The 18,919-nt window shown below is 40.6% G+C and overlaps 1 protein-coding gene across 2 annotated transcripts; it reads left to right on the plus strand.

Annotated features, from left to right (window-relative positions):
• The first annotated feature begins 3,251 nt into the window (after window positions 1–3,251).
• nab2 (NGFI-A binding protein 2 (EGR1 binding protein 2)) lies at window positions 3,252–18,420 on the plus strand. Of its 2 annotated transcripts, XM_049471907.1 has the most exons (6): window positions 3,252–4,219; window positions 6,391–6,524; window positions 7,408–7,474; window positions 12,369–12,498; window positions 12,681–12,866; window positions 16,669–18,420. In XM_049471907.1, exons 1-6 carry the CDS (start codon window positions 3,302–3,304, stop codon window positions 16,746–16,748), a joined length of 1,515 nt encoding a protein of 504 aa, XP_049327864.1. In that variant the 5' UTR covers window positions 3,252–3,301; the 3' UTR covers window positions 16,749–18,420. The 2 variants fall into 2 exon arrangements, with proteins under 2 accessions (XP_049327864.1, XP_049327865.1); XM_049471908.1 differs by lacking the exon at window positions 12,681–12,866.
• The last annotated feature ends 499 nt before the right edge of the window (window positions 18,421–18,919 follow it).

The following is an 18,919-nucleotide window of genomic DNA, read 5'->3' on the forward strand; positions in this document are numbered from 1 at the left end:
GCAATAGTTACGTTTTTATGCTTATTTTGCTGACCAATCCCAAACAGCACAGTCAGAAATGCTGGGGTTTGCGTGATGCAGAACCGCAGCCCGCTTTATTATATTCAGAGCGGACTGACATCACGGGGGAATCCCGCCGTCCGACCTGCGTCACGCGCGGAATCTTATCGCAGTCGGAAAGAACTCGAGCGCCCACCCACGGGGGCGTTTCCTCGGGCGTTCTTCTGTTTTCCACCTGTATTCAGACAAGACCCGCCCACTACTTGCCTTTACGCGCTGGGATTGGCTGGAATTCCCTTACTACGTTGAACTGCTTGAAGTGGTAGCTAATCCCAGCGCACTATGGGATTGGAGGGGCGGGGAATGTTTGAAAGCGGGTGGGAAGCGTTCATCAGGGATAGCAACAGCATTGACAGCATCCCTTATTGACTACTGATTAATTTGTTTGAGATAGAAATTAATATGATTGATAAACATTCAGAAAATATTTATATGAATGAGGAAAATAAATCAAAATAATAATAATAATGTTTTCTCTTAGGATCAAACTGTATAATCCATACAATATTATTACAATCATAATCTTGTGGGTAATATGTGTATATTGTTTTTCACAATATACACATATTAGTTTTTTGTGTTTGATCTATCAGTCATCCTTCCATATATCCGTCCATCTATCAGTATACGTTACTTATTTAGACATTGTACAGTTTTATTTTTGTTTTTGCTTTTGTGTTTGATATATCATTCATCCATCCATTCATTTATCCATCCATATATCTTTCAATCTATCAGTATATGTAACATAAACAGCTAAAATAAGCATTTGTTGATTCCAGTCCAGTAAACAGAAATGATATTAGTGTACACAGTGGGCTTGTTAGGTTAGCTATATTTACGTGAGAACCCATCCGGAAACGGGTGGAAATTTAACCAAAAACGACGCCGTGAAACCCCATCCGCACTCCCACCCCCACCCCCCGGTTGAGAGGCGCCTGTAGCCGGGAGAGGAAAGCTCTTTTTCGGTCAGATGGCGTGCCGCAGTCCGCCCACAGATTTCTCGCGCCCACACCGCCAGCGAAAAGACTGTCATTAACAATACAGCAGCAGTGGGACCGCGCGGCGGAGCGGAGCGCACTGTTCCCCTTCAGCGGACTTCTGGAAACATGTTAAACCTTTAACTTAACATTTAGCGGACGTTTCTCGGTCTACAGAACCCGCAGATAGAGAATAAGCCGCTTATTTCGGTAAGAAGACGCGGGAATGAGATGTGAAGGCTTTATGTAAACAGCGCCAGCAGCCTCACAGCGGACACCCTGCTAACTGCTGCTGCTGAAAGTGGGCGAAAATCCGTACAAGCGAACGAAACGCGGAGCGCAGAAATTAACGCAGGTAGACAGAAGGTGCTGGAATCGCCTCGAAATTCACCTTTTGAACCCTAGGGTAAGTAAAAACACGCCTGCTGTTCAGACTTAAACTTGAATCTAGTACAGGGCTGTTTCCATTGTTTCTCGTTTGAATGCTCCAGCATAGATAGGGGTGTTTAATGTAGCTATCCTTGTATGTATTGCAGTGTGCGCATGCGTAGAAGTCATATTGAGGGACGAGCATTGTCTTGTGCAATGTCAAAAAAATATTTTTAAAAACTTTTGCCTCAATGACAGGGCAATATAATTTATTTACTCCTTTATTGGGTAGACACTAGGGGTGGGCGATAAAGCCCTAAAATAATATCACAATGTTGTATGGTATTTTCGATAATGATATTCTTGACAAAATGACAAGACACTGAATTCAAACGCTTATTTCAAGAATACACTACTGCAACAAAATTAAAATTAAATTTTATTATGTTATATGATATGATATGGCACACCCCTAACTGAGATATTAAAAAATACAATAATTTTATCAGATTTGTAACAGAAATCAATAATCCAGAATGTCATGTTGCTAATAATGCACTTTATATATCTCCATATATCCAGGATTAAAGTAAAATGAAAAATACTGGACAGATATAATCTGTCTCTAGTAGATATATAATGGAAAATGAGAATAGTGTGATTTTTTTTCTTTTGCTGACAACAGCAAAACAAGTATGTGATAATTAGGGGTGGGTGATATGGCACAATATTTTTATTGTATAATATTGTTCAAGAAATTCCAAAATGTTGGCGATATTATTGCGAATGATACTATATGGCACACCCCTAGTACTCACAGTACGTTATTAGCTAATATAATGTCAAACATTTTTTTTATATTGCAGTATGTTTCATAAAACACATTTAAGTAAAGCAGTGTCAGATATTTTACAGTATTGTGCAGCCCTATCTCGGCCAGTGTAGTATATTATATACTGTTTAGCTAATTAAACTCGCTCATGTAACTTACTCCAAACCTTACATCCTCATTTTAACCAGCGGCAACTAGTGTTTGTGTATTATTTCACACATTTATGGAAACATAATAACAAGGAGAATTTAATAAATGAAGATGATAATAAAAAAAGAAGTAATCTTGGTTTATATTTTACAGTAACATGTGTGGATTTTTCCTTTACAATAAAACTAAACAACAGTGGCAATTGTCAAAAATACAGCTAGATCTCATCACCCCTCGCTAGTTGAAAGGTTAATTTGACTGCTTTAACCTTAATATAGTGGTTTATTTATTTGACTGGCATTGTTGTTAATTTTGTTTTAGATATAATCTTTATGGTTTTGTAATAATACAAATATTTGTATAGGTTTAGCAGTTTTTTTTTACCTAAAAGGGAACATGTATATTCCTCATAAATGTTTAACCCACATGCGCCCACACTGTTATTACAATACTGTCAAGGTCTCATGATTGCCAGTTCCAAGGAATTTACCTCCTGAGCCCACACACACAAACACACACACACACACACACACACACACACGTAGAGTTGTGGGCAGTTCAATATAAATGTCACCAGCTGAATCTTGGGTCATTAAGCTTCACCATCAGCAGCAAGAGTTCAAAAGAGCACAGTTGGTCATGCTTTTTCTCTCTGGTTGGGTACATCAGGTGGTGCTCTCTCACATTGCTCTCATCACTCCCATTGTGATTCTGGTCAGCACCGGTATCTGTTGGCTGGTGTATTAGAGCTTGGGATCCAGTGAGGTTTTGCTGCTATTTTACAATCAGTAACATTCCATATAAAAGTCAGAAGACACATGTAGTTTCATTGGTGGGTTTAAACAGAACATTTGTTCATTATAATGTTATTCTTATGGTCACTTCTCATCCAGCCATATAGCCACCCAGGATGTCGCTGCCGAGGACACTAGGCGAGCTGCAGCTGTACCGGGTCTTGCAGCGGGCCAACCTGCTGATGTACTATGACACCTTCATCCAGCAGGGTGGTGACGACGTGCAGCAGCTCTGTGAGGCAGGTGAAGAGGAGTTCCTGGAGATCATGGCCCTGGTAGGCATGGCCACCAAGCCCCTGCATGTTCGTCGCCTCCAAAAGGCCCTGCGTGACTGGGCGGCCAACCCTACGATCTTTAACCAGCCCTTGGCCACAAACGTCGCTGCTGGAGGAATCCCACTCTTTAAGATAGACAGCAGCAGCGCTGGAGGAACTGCTGTCGTTGGGTCAAGAAAGTTGAGCAATGGTCAACCAGGGTCGCCTTGTGATAGAGAAGATCAAGGGTCCTGCCTTACGCCATTACGAGACAATGGAAGCCCTAGAAGCCCCTGCTCTCAGGCATCACCTTTACCACCCGATCATCTATATAGGGACAAGTTGAGCCCGATGGAGCCGCACTGGCTCAGCCCAGACCCAGATGGAAGCGTGGGAGCCGATGAGGAGCAGCCCAGTCCTCCATTGCCTCTTACGGTTCACAACAGGCCCATCGGCCTCTCGACACCACCCACTTCGTCCTCATCCTCCTCCTCGTCCACTGCAGCAGCCTCCCCATGGCCTGGCGGTCAGCTGGACCCAGAGACGGCACGGGCCGTGGGTGAGAGCGTGGATCGCCTGCTCAGGACCATGCCCCAGGCTGACCCGGGTGAGGTAAAGACTTTACTGAGGCTCAACAAGAAGATGGCCAAGACAGTGGGACACATCTTCAACTTGGAGCCTCAAGACAAGAGCAAAGAGGAGGAGATCCGCAAGTACAGCCTCATCTACGGACGCTTCGACTCCAAGAGACGAGAGGGCAAGCAGCTGACTCATCACGAGGTACGTACACCTGGGGAGATTGGGGAACTGTGATTAAGTTACTGTAAGCTTCCTGGCTGCTGCGCTTTAGCTCCAACGCCAACCTGCCATATGCTCCACCAGTCTCAGAGGAGCTGTCACAGTGCTGCTGCCAGAGAGATTAGGCTGGTGATGTGGCAGCGGAAAGGTATAAAGCAGGGGTGTCAAACTCATTTTGGCCGAGGGCCACATTGGCATATTGGCTGTCCTCCGAGGGCCAGATGTAACTTATAAATATAAGAAAATGTAACCAAATGTAATATATGTAAATGAATGTAATTACTCCTTAATGTTAAATAACTCTCAATATATTATTTATTCAATCAAATATTACAGTTGCATGGAAAAAATGTTTGCTTGTTGCTCTATTAACATAAATCCTGTTATGAAATCCAAAAACTCCATCAATCAAGAACCAAACTATACAAGTGAATAGAAATGACATAAAATACAAGTTATATTAACTTTGATCAAAACGTTTGATACTGAAAAGAGGCTTAATAAATATAAAATCAAAAATTGTGAGCTGTGACAGATTTAGCATTTCCTCATCCAACCACTAGTGGGAGCTGCAGCAGCACAAGCCCACAGTCTTTACTGAGTCAGAGCTACAGCCCAGCCACGGGCTACAGGACTCAGTCTGGAGCGTTTTTAAAATTTTAAGTTCTTCTGTGTATGAAATAAAATAACCCCACTAACCGGATAATACAGCTCTCTACAGTTCATCTTTCAGCCCAAGCAGCTAACAGCAGCAGTTTAGAGCAGCCATCCCGGAGTCACTGCTCGGATTACATTATAAACAGGTCAGTTAGCGCGCTGCTAACCTCAGGATGTTTATAACTACGGAGTTTAGAACACACCACGGCTGCAAGGTTAGACTGTTGAAGGCTACTGGAGACTATTAAAGGCTATTGGAGGTTATTGAAAGGGTTATTGGGGGCAGAAATCAGTAAAGGCTGGTTAGATAAGTGATTCACCTCCTCGTCCTTTGCTGAGGTGAAACTGCGACTAGCGATGTCACAGTGAAGTTTATTAACCTCATTAAAACAGATTTTATCAGCTATTGTCTTATAAATATTTACACATAATTTATATCTCTTCTAAAAAGCGTTTATTTTGGTCAGTAACACAAAATGCATACCGGTCTTTCGCCTTGAAGCACAGCCGTCCGTCTGCATCAACTTTTCTTTTTCTGGATATTATGGGATAAACATGTCTCAATTCCACCCGCGAAGTTACACCTTCCCTCCGGCAGGGTTTCCACATCAATGACTACACTGCCGTGTAGTGGCAGTAAGCCGTAACTTTGCGGGTAATACAATCGACAAGCATTGTGGGAAATGTATTTTTTGGTCAAAGAACGCTTCTGACCTATTTATTATAGACACTAAGATTTTACAAGCTCTCGCGGGCCACATAAAAAGACGTGGCGGGCCACATTTGGCCCGCGGGCCTTGTGTTTGACACATGTGGTATAAAGGGTAGAACTTTTTTTTTGCATTTGGAACCCAGGAGAAATAGATATTAAAGTATATTTTTTGTAAATTACTAATTTTTGTTGTTTTGTTGTTGTAATTATTAAAATCAGAATATTGATTCCATAGTCTGCAAAGGCTGGTGTGTCAAAAGTGCATCATTATATCTGTAGGGGTTTTATATCTAAGTAAAAGTTTGTAGTTTATTTTGAAGACCACATGGTGATATGGTGGTCCAAGATAATATATTGAGGCCAGAAGACAGTGTTAAAGATAGTTAATTATATATTAAGGCCATATGATAATATACATAGAGGACATGACATACCGGTAATTTATTAAGACAATGAGATAAGGCCACATGATACAATATTTAGGCCATAAGATAATATGTTAAATCCAAAAAATAATACACTGATTATAATCTATGAAGACCATGAGAACATTAAGTTTCATGCGCCCACAAAATAATAATTAATGCCATGAACTTATACATTATGGCCACAACATAAAATAAAGTATTAAAAACAACCACCACATCACTGTAAGATCTTTGTAGTTTTTATATAAATTGGTTTGTATGTTGACAAATGTGGGTGTTATAAAACCCAGATGATTTAAACGTGGTAAGGATCAGTTCTGGCATCTTAATGCTTCTGCTTGTGTCTTCCTGCTTAGATGATCATCAATGAAGCAGCTGCCCAGTTCTGTATCCGGGACAATGCTCTGCTGTTAAGACGGGTGGAGCTGTTCTCGCTGGCTCGACAGGTCGCACGAGAATGTGCCTACACCTCAACGCTCAAACACACCAGGTCAGAACCCAGCACATCATCTCGCAGCAAAGGAAACAAATAAACCAGAAGAATTAGCACTACTAATCAATTCTAATAAAAACTGTCAGGACATTTAATGCCAGGTTCACACTACATGACTTTTAGAGTCATCAGATGGTTTTCATGTTTAATCTTTAAACACTACACAATGGGGAATTTTTACACTAAGATTTTACTACATGACTGATCAGCAACACGGGGTCTTTAACCAGGAGGAACCCACACTGTTAAAATGTGTGTGAGTTTTTTGAGTGTGTTTTAAATAACCTTCAAGAATTATTATTATTTTTTTTTGTTCTTTGAAACTTTCTGGAAGGTTCCTCAATTGAAGAACCGCTAAATGTATTTTGGATCTCCAAAAACACGTTTGGTCAGGAAAAAACATTCAAGAACTGGTGCTACACAATGCACAAGACATGTTTGTTTTCTTCCAGAATGGAGAGTTGGAAAGAAACAAGCGATATAAGTATAAGGAAAATAATATTTAAAAGTATATGGATAAAGACTGAGGTGTATAGCTCCTTCTTCAGCTTTCTCTTCATGTCATGCGTTCATGCATTCTCATTGGCTGTGGTAGTTGCCAGTAGGTCCAGATATTAAACCTGCCAGAAATGTATTGGGAGCTTGCAAGGGATCGACAATCACCTGGAAATCACTCAGACTGCCTGTTTTAGCCTTTCACACATAGCGACTAATGCCTCCAATACGAGACCTCTGTTGGTGTTTTCCAAATCAGGTTGGCGAAAGTCTTAAAATCAGGTCTAAAATCATGTAGTGTGAACTCAGTGACAGTGACAGTTTATAAATGTTTGTGCCTTTTTTATTTTTTCATTCAATTTTTGATTTTGTTTTGTCATTTCAGGGCCAACGCTGAGGACTGTACTGTGTCCTGTACTGACAGCACAGTTCCAAAGAGAATCAAGCTTGAGGTCAGCGAGTTTCAGTAATTGTTCAGAATTTCAGAATATCTCTATTGTGATTATTGTGAGGGACCTGTAGATTGGTTTACTCTGACTGCACTGAAAAACACAGAGCTTGAGGGGAATTTCACTCTGTTTCCATCAACATCCACCCACACGCATAACAGTGGCCACAGCTTTTCTTACCCACTTACCATTAAACTGTCTTTGGTGGGGTCAGACCAGGCCTTCAGTATATGACTGTACAATGGGAAGAGAACCTAAGACTAAAGGAGGGGGGAGAACTTTGGCTGGACTTCAAGGCAGCTTGTGATTTGAGCTAGAAGACCAGACCTTATGATGATAGTCTAGTCTAGGTTGCATTAGTATGGAGTCAAAAAAGGGTCATAAAGATTTTGAGTTTGTAAAACAGAAGTCACAAATGTACTGAAACTTGTAACTGCGTTTAAACAACTGCATGCACGAAAATCCAAATCCACAAATTAACTGGAATGTGCAAGCTTGAAACAGAAAGTAATATTAATAATAATTCAAATGTACGAATGTGAAAAAAATATTTTAATTATATATAAATATATATTTTTTAATTTGTAAATCCAATCTCTTGAATGTGTGAATCAGTACTGCTCAAATGGCTTAAGCTGGGTCAGACCAAAAATCACATGGAATTTGTGAGGTTGTAAATGTGACAGTGGGTGTTTTTCACTGTGGAGCTAAAAATCCTCTCATTCATCTTCTCTGCTGCGTGTGCGAAGCTCTAGCTGCAGTTGCGAATTTTGACCCTGTTTTGACGATCAGATTACGGGGTTTGTTTAACCAATCAGAACAATGGGTGGGTCTCTGCAGGTCGGAGTACTGGGCGTGTCGAAAGGTGTGGGCGTGTCGAAAGTGTGGCCGCCGTTTTGGAGTCGGCCACCATGCGCCCCCCAGTGGATCAATTTACACTGAGGAAGGAGTTTAATAAAACAATAATATTCATAACTCTACCAATTTTTTACCCGATTTACAGATTACAAATACGTGCTTTCATGCTGAAATACTTTATATTATGTTCTAATAATATGAATTAATTTTATATTTATGTACATAGATGCACACACACACACACACACACACACACACACACATATATATATATATATATATATATATTTATATATATTAATAAATTAATTAATTTATGTACTAATTAATATGCTATACCATATGTCTGTCTTTGATAAAGAGCATAATGTAAAGTATTTCAGCATGAAAGCACATATTTGTAATGTGTGACAGCGTCCTGTATCATTACTACATCTCTGCTGTTTGTAACAAAACAAACCGTGTGTAAATCGGGTAAAAATTGGTAGAGTTATGAATATTATCGGTTTATTAAAGGTCACCTTCCGCGAAAATACGATTTTTCTTGTTTTTTGTGGAATACAGTAGGTCTCTCCGAGTTGAATGTGTACACCTGCACATTAAACTGTTTTGCAGCCCCCATTGTCTGCAGGAGCTAAGCAAAGAAATCCCCCCTCCCCCCCTCCGAAAAACGGGTGAATTTTGAATTATCTTTCTGCCTACGTAGGCAGAAACTCACAGACCAGCCCACCTTGGCTCGAGAAACTCCCAGAGGCGGAGCTGAAGCGACGCAACATCACCGCTCATCAGTTAGGAGGTGGGAGGCAGTGAGCGGCAGAGCGGTGGAGGGGCGTCGCAGTGCATACCTGTCAAATTTTAGATTAAAAAATAAGGGATATTTTCCTCTGTCCGCTTAAAGTTGTCCCACCAGCCCAACGTAGGTTCAGTATCCCTTACATTTTAAGACAGGTTTACAAAAAAAATCTAAAATAACGACATGTGAACCACTTACACACAATTAGATTATCAGAATCTGAAATGTTGCGGACATTCCTACATATGTCATTCTTTTAATACAGCCAAATTAAAAACCCTTTTCCAATTTTTTTTTTTAAAGTTAAGATTTCATGTCTTTTTGGCATAAATGCACTCTTTTTTATAATATATTTTTTATTTATTTAATGGATTTAAAATTGAACAAAGGATGCACAAATTCTGCAAACTGAATCTTTTGATCACTCCACCCCTGATCAGTTTAGTTAATTTTTAACATTTCTAGTTCAAGCTGTATTTTTTTTTTATTTTAAAAGGTTTAATCTGTGTGTTTTATTTCAGAGACGAGTATTTTTAAGCAGCTATCAGAAAAATCTCATCACAGTTTACATGATTAGCCTACCGTTCCCTTTCTTTTAGAAAAATCGCTGTATATCCAGATATGTTTTAACATCAGCTGCTCCGACTAGCTGCCTGTGGCTTCCCCACACTGACCCTCCTTTGCAAGCTGATTGGCTGTTTCTCCTGAAAGGCGGGACTTTCTCCTTGAACCGGCTGCACGATTGGTTAAGAGACACAGAGCAGTCAGCTCCCTGTCTCCTCAATAATATATATTTTTTTATTTTAATATAATACGGGAAATTTACGGGAAAATACTAATACGGGAGGACAGCGGGAAAGAGGAGTAAAATACGGTAGTTTCCCGGCCAAAACGGGAGACTTGACAGGTATGCGCAGTGCTCCTAGCCAATCAGAGGAGAGATATTTGCATTCTGTTTGCATGTATGAATATTCATGAGCAAAGCTGGAATCCGGTCATTTTGGACACCCCCCTAAAACAGTCCATTAAAAAAGAGCTATACAGAGACACCTGAGCACTTTTTTTTTACAAAAACGGCTCACATGTCATTCATTCATACTAGAGACCACAACTAGACATTTTAAAATGAAAGAAAAAACGATGGAAGGTGACCTTTAAACTCCTTCCTCAGTGTAAATTAATCCACTGGGGGGCGCATGGTGGCCGACTCCAAAATGGCGGCCACGCGGAACGTCAGCTCCAATAGACCAATAGACGACCACCTTTCGACACGCCCACACCTTTTGACACGCCCACACCTTTCGACACGCCCACACCTTCCGACACGCCCACACCTTTCGACACGCCCAGTACTCTGAGCTGCAGAGACCCACCCATTGTTCTGATTGGTTAAACAAACCCCGTAATCTGATTGGTCCAGATAAAGCTTTCCTATTGGTTCATCAATCAGGCGTCAAAACAGGGTCAAAATTCGCAACTGCAGCTAGAGCTTCGCACACGCAGCAGAGAAGATGAATGAGAGGATTTTTAGCTCCACAGTGAAAAACGCCCACTGTCACATTTACAACCTCACAAATTCCATGTGATTTTTGGTCTGACCCAGCTTAAGCCATTTGAGCAGTACTGATTCACACATTCAAGAGATTGGATTTACAAATTAAAAAATATATATTTATATATAATTAAAATATTTTTTTCACATTTGTACATTTGAATTATTATTAATATTACTTTCTGTTTCAAGTTTGCACATTCCAGTTAATTTGTGGATTTTCGTGCATGCAGTTGTTTAAACGCAGTTACAAGTTTCAGTACATTTGTGACTTCTGTTTTACAAACTCAAAATCTTTATGACCCTTTTTTGACTCCATACATTAGAGGGTCACTGAAGGTAGAGATAGACATTTATTACATATTAGAATAGAAAAAGGAGAAGTTTCAGACATGTTGTGCATCCCAGCCTACTGTAAATCTGTTTAGATGATGTATTCGTTTATAGGCCTTGCTGACAAAGGTATTACCACCCACAGTGGGCAGCGCAGTGAGCGGTTTATAACTACATTCACAGAATTCTATTGAATGCTGCATTCAGCTACTTCATGTTGCACATATTACTGTGCAAATGCACACAGCATTTCTAGTCTCTGTAAAAGCACCATGCCTAATGTCAGGCATTGGCTGGGGAGGGAAGCAGTGGAACTGTGTTCTCTGGAATGATGGAGGTCCGTCCAATACTTTTGGGAAGAATTGGGGAGTTGGGGATGATCTCACTAACACTCTTGTCACTGAATGAAATCGAATCCTCACAGCAGTGCTGCAAAATCTAGTAGAACGTCTTTCAGTGACAGTAGAGACTGTTACTCCAGCAAAATATTTTAAAATGTAATACTTTTTTTAATGCGAGAAGCAGTGAGTGAGTGTCCCAATACTTTTTTTTTCCTATATAGTGTAGCTTACTTATACGTTTACTTAAAAATTAATCTTATTAATTACGTTGTCGGTTCCGAGTGGTCCAGCGGGCTAAGCGCTGCCACTATGATCAGGAGATTGCCAGTTCAAATCCTGTTCATGTAATATGCCATCGGCTGCCAGAGCCCTGAGAGAGCACAATTGGCCTTGCTCTCTCTGGGTGGGTACATGGCGCTCTTTCCCCTCATCACTCTAAAGGGTGATGTCGATCTGTACAGGGTGTCTGTGAGCTGATGTATCAGAACTGAGTCGCTGCGCTTTCCGCTGAATATCATCAGCATCAGCAGCAGTTTGAATAGAGGTGGTGGCTGACTTCACATGTATCAGAGAAGGCATGTGCTAGTCTTCACCCTCCTGAAATTAATTACATTGTCATTATTTGGTATACTACACTAATATGCCAAATGCCATCTTATGTTATGCTATTTTCATGTCCCATGACCTTTTGCCATATCTCATGAAAGCTGCACTGACCTGAAGGATATGTGGGCGGGGTCTCCAGCATTAAATGTGGATGTGATTTCTTGTATTTTTTGTATGATCGCATGGACAGTTCTAGCCAGAGTGCTCTGGTCACCATTATTACCACCAGTTGCACTGTCCACCGTGGGTGGTCTTGCCATTAGCACGCTGGCTACTGTTCAGCATCACTCACTAGATAACACCTCACAACCTGTAAAGGTGAGGGCTTTTCCAAGCCATCCCCTGATGTAACTTCTAATCACAATAATTATTTAGTCGTCAAGTTACATTGTTTCATAAGAGCTTTCTCTTAAGATCACAGATGCAGACATCATTAACCCTATCCGTGGGCCCAAAGTCTCTGACTCGGTAACCCACAGCAACCTCAGGACTTCAGCAGACGATGACAGCCTATCAGGAGAGAGTCTGGACAGTTTAACCCAAGGTAAAAATTCATCACACACTCTGATCAGTAACGAATGGCTCTGAGTAAACATCTGACCGGCGTTCTCACCATCGCCCCGCAGCACCACGCTCCCATACGTCACCGGCCTACATCCTGTGCTGCTGTGAATCACCAGAACCTGCTGGACTCTGATCATGTTGTGTCTGTGTGTGTCTTGATAGATGTAGGCCCACAGTTGCACCCCTCCTCATCCCCCCGCCCCCTCACGGACACCATTGGCCCTGTCAACTGGAGTCGCCAGCTCATGCAACAAACGCTCATGGACGAGGGCCTACGATTGGCTAGAATGGTGTCACGTGACCACGTGGGCAAGGTCAGCCTAGGTTCAGAGAAGAGACAGACTTCAGGTGAATACCAGAACTCTGTTCTATTATATTAGCTTCATTTGATTCACAAATGGTGATGTTCAAAACATAGTGAGTCTGTTATATCCAGTGTTTGCCAATAGAGGAACACTAGGTTTCAAATCCAGAACACCCTGGAGAGTAAAATGAGATGATGAGATGTTGCATATTGTACATAATATGCATATAATGTACCAGAGCCACTTGAAATTGAAATGTGAAACATTGCACACTGTTTGCATGCACATAGTGGCAGCTATGGGGGAGGGGGGGAGCCAAGAGAGGGAGCAGCCATGTCCTTCTGTAACTACATTTCCTAATGTTAAACCACCCTACCTGTCAACTCACACATCCTTCCCGAGATTCTTCAGATTTTACTTCCACTTTTCTCGTCCACTGTCCTCCTGTTTAAACATCTTTCATGTATTTTTATTTATTTATCTATTATCTAGTCTATGTTCTAAAGGTTCACAGGCAGAAATGTATATGCAATATTCTTGCCAATGGTTAGAAAACAGTTAGCAGTTGGTCAGTGTCCTTTTTTTGTAATTTTTCCATCTTAGTGGTGCAGCAGACTAAGGTGCTGCTACTATGCTCCTACTATGATAATGGTGCTTTGCTCTTTCCCCTCATCATCACTACCATTGTGATGCTGGCCGGCACAGTCATCAGTTGGCTGATGTATCAGAGCTGGGGATCTGACGCTTTCCTCTAAACACTTTGTGATGCTGCTGTGGGTAGCAGTTGAAAAGGCATGCTGTGGTCAGATCCCTCCTGGTGTCGGAAGCATTGCTGTTGATAATGGCAGTTCATATGAACAGTAATTGGGTAATTGGCCTAGGGAAGAAATGGGGTAGAATTAGAAATACGCACTTTCTGCTGATAGCAGCCAATGACCAGACTGATCTTCCACCCCTAACAGTAGTGGACTGTGGCTTGCAAATTATTCATACTTCTTGAACTTTTCCACATCTTGTCACCTAACAACCACAAACTTTTATTTGATTTTATTAAGATTTTAAGTAGATAGACCAGCAATTTTGAATGCCATGTATAATTTTTGTTCCACTGCACAATAATGTGATACTTTGTGTTGGTTTGTCACTTAAAATCTCAATAATATGCACTTTGGAAGCCGCTGTAGATTAATTTGATACTCAGAGAAAGGGTCGGTATACAAAAACAAAGGAAAGCAGTGGAATAGGGACAAAGCCAGGGGTTAGGAAGGGCAGTGGGCTTGATGTAAAGATAAAAATACTCAATATTTGGTCAATATATATTTGATCTGTTTGCTCAGCTTGATATCTGACATCTGTGTTCTTACAGTCAGACTGTAGTTTAACAAAGTCTATTCAGATACAAGAGGACTTTCGCCATGAGGGATCCAGGAGAGGAAGCAACCCGAGCGAGGGAGAGAGAGAGAGAAAGACAGAGAGAGATGTATGGGTGGATGGGGCCACAGGAAGTAGTGTGGGGGCGGTAAATTGGAGCTCCCCCCTCCCTCTCTGACGTCAAAGCCTGTGAGAATGTGTGAGCGGAGGGCGGGATGGATGGATTGAGAGAGAGAGAGGGGGCGAGCGAGTGGGAGGGAGTGAGAAGGGCGTCGCATTGACTCATAGAAAGACGGAGTAAAAATAAAACACGTGGGCTGGGAGAGGGTGCAGTCTCTTTTATTCCTCTCTCTATCTCTCTCTTTTCTTGTGCTTAATTAGAAAAAAAGCTCACTAAAGTGTCCTCACTAAACTTTTTCAGCTCGCGTTTCACTCTGTAACACTTCTTCACACTCACAAGTCACTCACACTGCCTCTCTCTCGCCCTCCCCCACTTGCCACTTTCAGCTTTTGTTCAGTGTTGATTTACCAAACTGTAAAACAAAGCTGGGAAGATTTGTATTGAGTAGTAGTTAATCCACTAAAATGACAACACACTGGACACTTAAGGGCTCAGTTCCCTTCCTCATCCTCATTTACGAGGCTTACATAATGCCACGCCTAATCAGTCCAATTTCCACTGTACGCAAATCCCCCGCTGTACAGGTGATACCATTCACACATACACAAATTAGCCTCCCCCGCATTCAGAGCAATGCACATATATAAAGGTCCATAGAGGATATGTACCTATGTACGCCTTCACCTGTATATCAATCATCACTTTCCATTGAAAAACAGGTATCTCAAATTTTGTCGAGTTTTAGTTTCCTACATAATTTCAACACACAGACTGTTCCTTACACTGTGTCAGAATGTCCTAATAAATGAACCAATAGAAATGATCAAATATAACTGTTACAAGATGAGATTCAAGATTTAAGATTTAAGATTTTATTGTCATATGCACAATTAAAACAGGCAGTTACACTGTACAACAAAATTCTAACTTTGCTAGTAACACCAAACCCCCCCCCCCAAAAAAAAAACGATGGCATATGGTTGGAAATGGAGGTTTAACGTTACCAGTTCTGTAGGACATCCTTTGCCACAGTTGCCCATGGATACTTATTGGGTGCCGAAGCTGGCGTCCATGTTGGCCCCGTAAATGCTTGTTTGTTAATAAATCTGGCAACCAGCCAGGTCAAAGAAGTTTGCATTCTGCCAGAGATTCCCATTCCTAGGAAATCCTTGCTGTCTGTAAGAAGCAACACCTGTGGCTGCAGGATGTTCTGCACATATCGATGAGGTGTTTGTGTTTCTCGTATCACTACTACACAAAAAAAAGTTTACTTAATACTAATAAAATGCAGTAGCTTCTACTTAAAACATTTGTGTTTTTCATCTTTATCTAATAGAAATTAGTGTATAAAACCCAGAAATGTTATTATTTTCTGAACTGAAATAAGTACATAGAATAAAAGTATATATACATATCCAATACATCCGCTCACAGATGCCTTGTGCCGCCCAGCGCCACCTTTAAGCGTGATGGGGAGAGAGCGCCATCTACCCACCCAGAGGGAGCAGGGCCAATTGTGCTCCCTCTGGGCGCCGGCAGCTGATGGCAAAGCTGCATGAGCGGGGGGTTCAAACCTGCAACCTCCCGCTCATAGTGGCAGCGCATTGGACCGCTGCACCACTCGGCGCTGTAAAAGTATATTTTTAAGTTGTTTTAACTTCCAATCAAATTCAAGTTTATCCAAGTGAAAAAAATGGGACGGCTTTACTTATTATCTTACTACAACATTTTGCACTAATTATCAGATTGCCACCTTTTCCATTGGCTCCTGGCAATCTTTTTGTATACAGATGGTGGGTGTCAGTGACAAGGAGACACAACCAATATGCAAATGGTATTAGGAGCCATGTGGCCTAAAAGTTTTTGAGGTAAATCCAACTAATAATTTTTTACAGTGTAGAGGTGACCAACTGTCTTATGCAGTGCCTCCCTAGATCATCACACCAGCAGTTGAGGCAGTGTCGGGCAGTGTGTCGCTTGCTCCACAGTATGTCAGTGTGTGTCCAGCAGGCAGGATTAAAGCTAACACAAGGTCTCCATATTCAAAATCAACCATTGTTGACCCCAAACAGAACCTGGATTAAGTGCTAATGCTAATACTAATCGTGAATTAAGCAAAATCTGAGTCTTTGATTGCATCATACACGCATGTCTAACAGCCTCTAATGAGCTCTCACCAGGAGGTACACTACCCAACCCTAACCTTTGAAAGCCTTTAAATAGGGCAATGTAGGAAGCATTTTACAGTGAGTGACAAGACACAGATCACGCTTTTACATTCGCTGCAATTTGAGGCGAGTTATTTTTATGTCTATTACATATTTTCACTCAATTTCTCTCTTTCCCCTGTCAGAGATGGAGAGCAGAGTGTCGGAGAGACGAGGGCTGACCCACAGGAGTGCCAGTCCTGGAAGCACCAAAGACGAGTGTTAATCCACCAGCTATACAGTCTGCCTTGCTGCTCAACTCAGGTCACATGACTGGAACCCTCCCGAGGTTCTTCACATCCGCTTTCCCACAGCGGGTTCCAACCCAGTCCTACTGCAACCACCAGAACTGCACGTCGCTATGCGCATCTGCATCATCATCATCATCATCATCATCATCATCATCATCATCATCCTCATTTTACTTTAGTCTGCGTTCAGTGTTCTGGTGTTGTGATTCAGCAGATGGCTCCTATGCAGTGTGTAAATCTTACCAAGCGCACTAGAACGTTCCTGTAAATACACAGCACCCTACGGCAAGCCCTTTAGCCCAAAATACCACCAGTAATACCAATCGTAACTGAAATTTACTAGTAAAAAGGGAAAATGTCCATTGGGATCACTGTTTTTAATAACAGAAATTCCACATTACAGTTATATATTTTTACTGATAGAAATTCTGATTACAGAAACATGTAATATATTTTATATAATATTATTTTTTACAAAATTGTAATTCCCATGAAAAGGCCTTTTAGCTTTAATAAAAAAAAATTAATACAGCTCTGGAAAAAATAATAGACCACCACAGTTTCTAAATCAGTTTCTTTGATTTTGTTTGAGTAAAATGAACATTGTTGTTTTATTCTATAAACAACAGACATTTCTCCCAAATTCCAAATAAAAATATTGTAATTCAGAGCATTTATTTGCAGAAAATCAAAAATGGCTAATATAACAAAAAAGATGCAGAACTTTCAGATCTCAAATATTGCAAAGAAAACAAGTTCATATTCATAAAGTTTTAAGAGTTCAGAAATCAACATTTAGTGGAATAGCCCTGTTTTTAATCACAGTTTTCATGCATCTTGGCATGTTCTCCTCCACCAGTCTTACACACTGCTTTTGGATAACTTTGTGCCACTCCTGGTGCAAAAATTCAAGCAGGTTAACTTGTTTTGATGGCTTGTGATCATCCATCTTTCTCATATTATATTCCAGAGGTTTTTTAATTTGGTAAAATCAAGTAACTCATAATTCTTAAGTTGTCTCTTATTTTTTATTCCAGAGCTGTATAAATTATAATATAATTTTATATTAAATGCCTGCCATAAATATTTTAGCTTTTAAAAAAAAACTTTTTTGACTTTTTATCACTGGTGGCATTTTTGGCTATTGCACCCCCCCTTTCCATTACACCAGTAACACCACCAGTAACAACCAGTGCGTGCTTCACCCTCCTAACTGGGACGTATCTTCAGTAGAATGAGACAGTATAGCAGTAAACGACGTACATGGTGCTAATTTTGAGTCAGTTGTAGAATTAAAGGCGTAGATTTAGAGTGTACCGTGGTAAAAGTTGGCCTGCTTTTGCCTGAATTTAAAGTACTGTCTGACCCTCAGTTTAATCGTGAATTATTTTAACACTAATATACTAACCTATAATGCACATGCATCAACTGTAGTCAACTGTTTGGGACGTTATTTGGTGTTTTATTTCCAATTTAATGGGAAAAAATAACATTTTACATGGAAATCATTAATGTTTAACAGGTTTTAATGACAGTAGATTGTATGCCCCTCCCACACACCATCTCATCTTATAGTAGATCATTGTCGGCATACTGGCATCAGATAATTTATTTTTTAATATTCTCAATAAATGGTATTTTATTGTTTGTTTTTGGCCTGTTGTTCGTCTTTCTTATTTGGTGAATATGCACAACTTGGATATGGATTGATCCAGATACATTACAGAAGCATTTTAAATTGAATTCACAAGTATCGGAGGAGGCATTCATATGTCCTCACCCTTATAGTATGGGGGGCTTTGTTAGTGATAGGGGGTGTTCATATGAACAGAGATTATTTGGTCGTTAGAAAGATTTTCTGGTTTAAAAAATAAAATAAAAAGCCTCTCTGGAATGTCTCTACATAGAACAATACTGCCAGCTGTTACATGTTTTCATTACCATTTACTTATCTCTAGTCCTAGGGGTATTGGCATGCTGGGAAAATTTATATTACATAACATGACATAACATTTTTAGCACTAGGTTTAGGATAAGGCTAAACAAACTGACTTTTTTTTATATGCTAATAGAATACGACAGTCTGGATCAGCATTCCATGTCCCAAAGGTAATTACACCCTATGCTGAGAATGGGCTAGAAGGGG

This window comes from Astyanax mexicanus, chromosome 24 (assembly GCF_023375975.1).
Source record: "Astyanax mexicanus isolate ESR-SI-001 chromosome 24, AstMex3_surface, whole genome shotgun sequence".
Lineage (NCBI taxonomy): Eukaryota > Metazoa > Chordata > Actinopteri > Characiformes > Acestrorhamphidae > Astyanax > Astyanax mexicanus.

Coding starts and splice junctions, on each gene's coding strand:
- nab2 (XM_049471907.1), top strand. CDS start 3,302: ATGTCGCTGCCGAGGACACTAGGCGAGCTGCAGCTGTACCGGGTCTTG. Junction 7,475..12,368: donor CAAAGAGAATCAAGCTTGAG/GTCAGCGAGTTT, acceptor CTTTCTCTTAAG/ATCACAGATGCAGACATCAT. Junction 12,499..12,680: donor TCTGGACAGTTTAACCCAAG/GTAAAAATTCAT, acceptor GTGTCTTGATAG/ATGTAGGCCCACAGTTGCAC.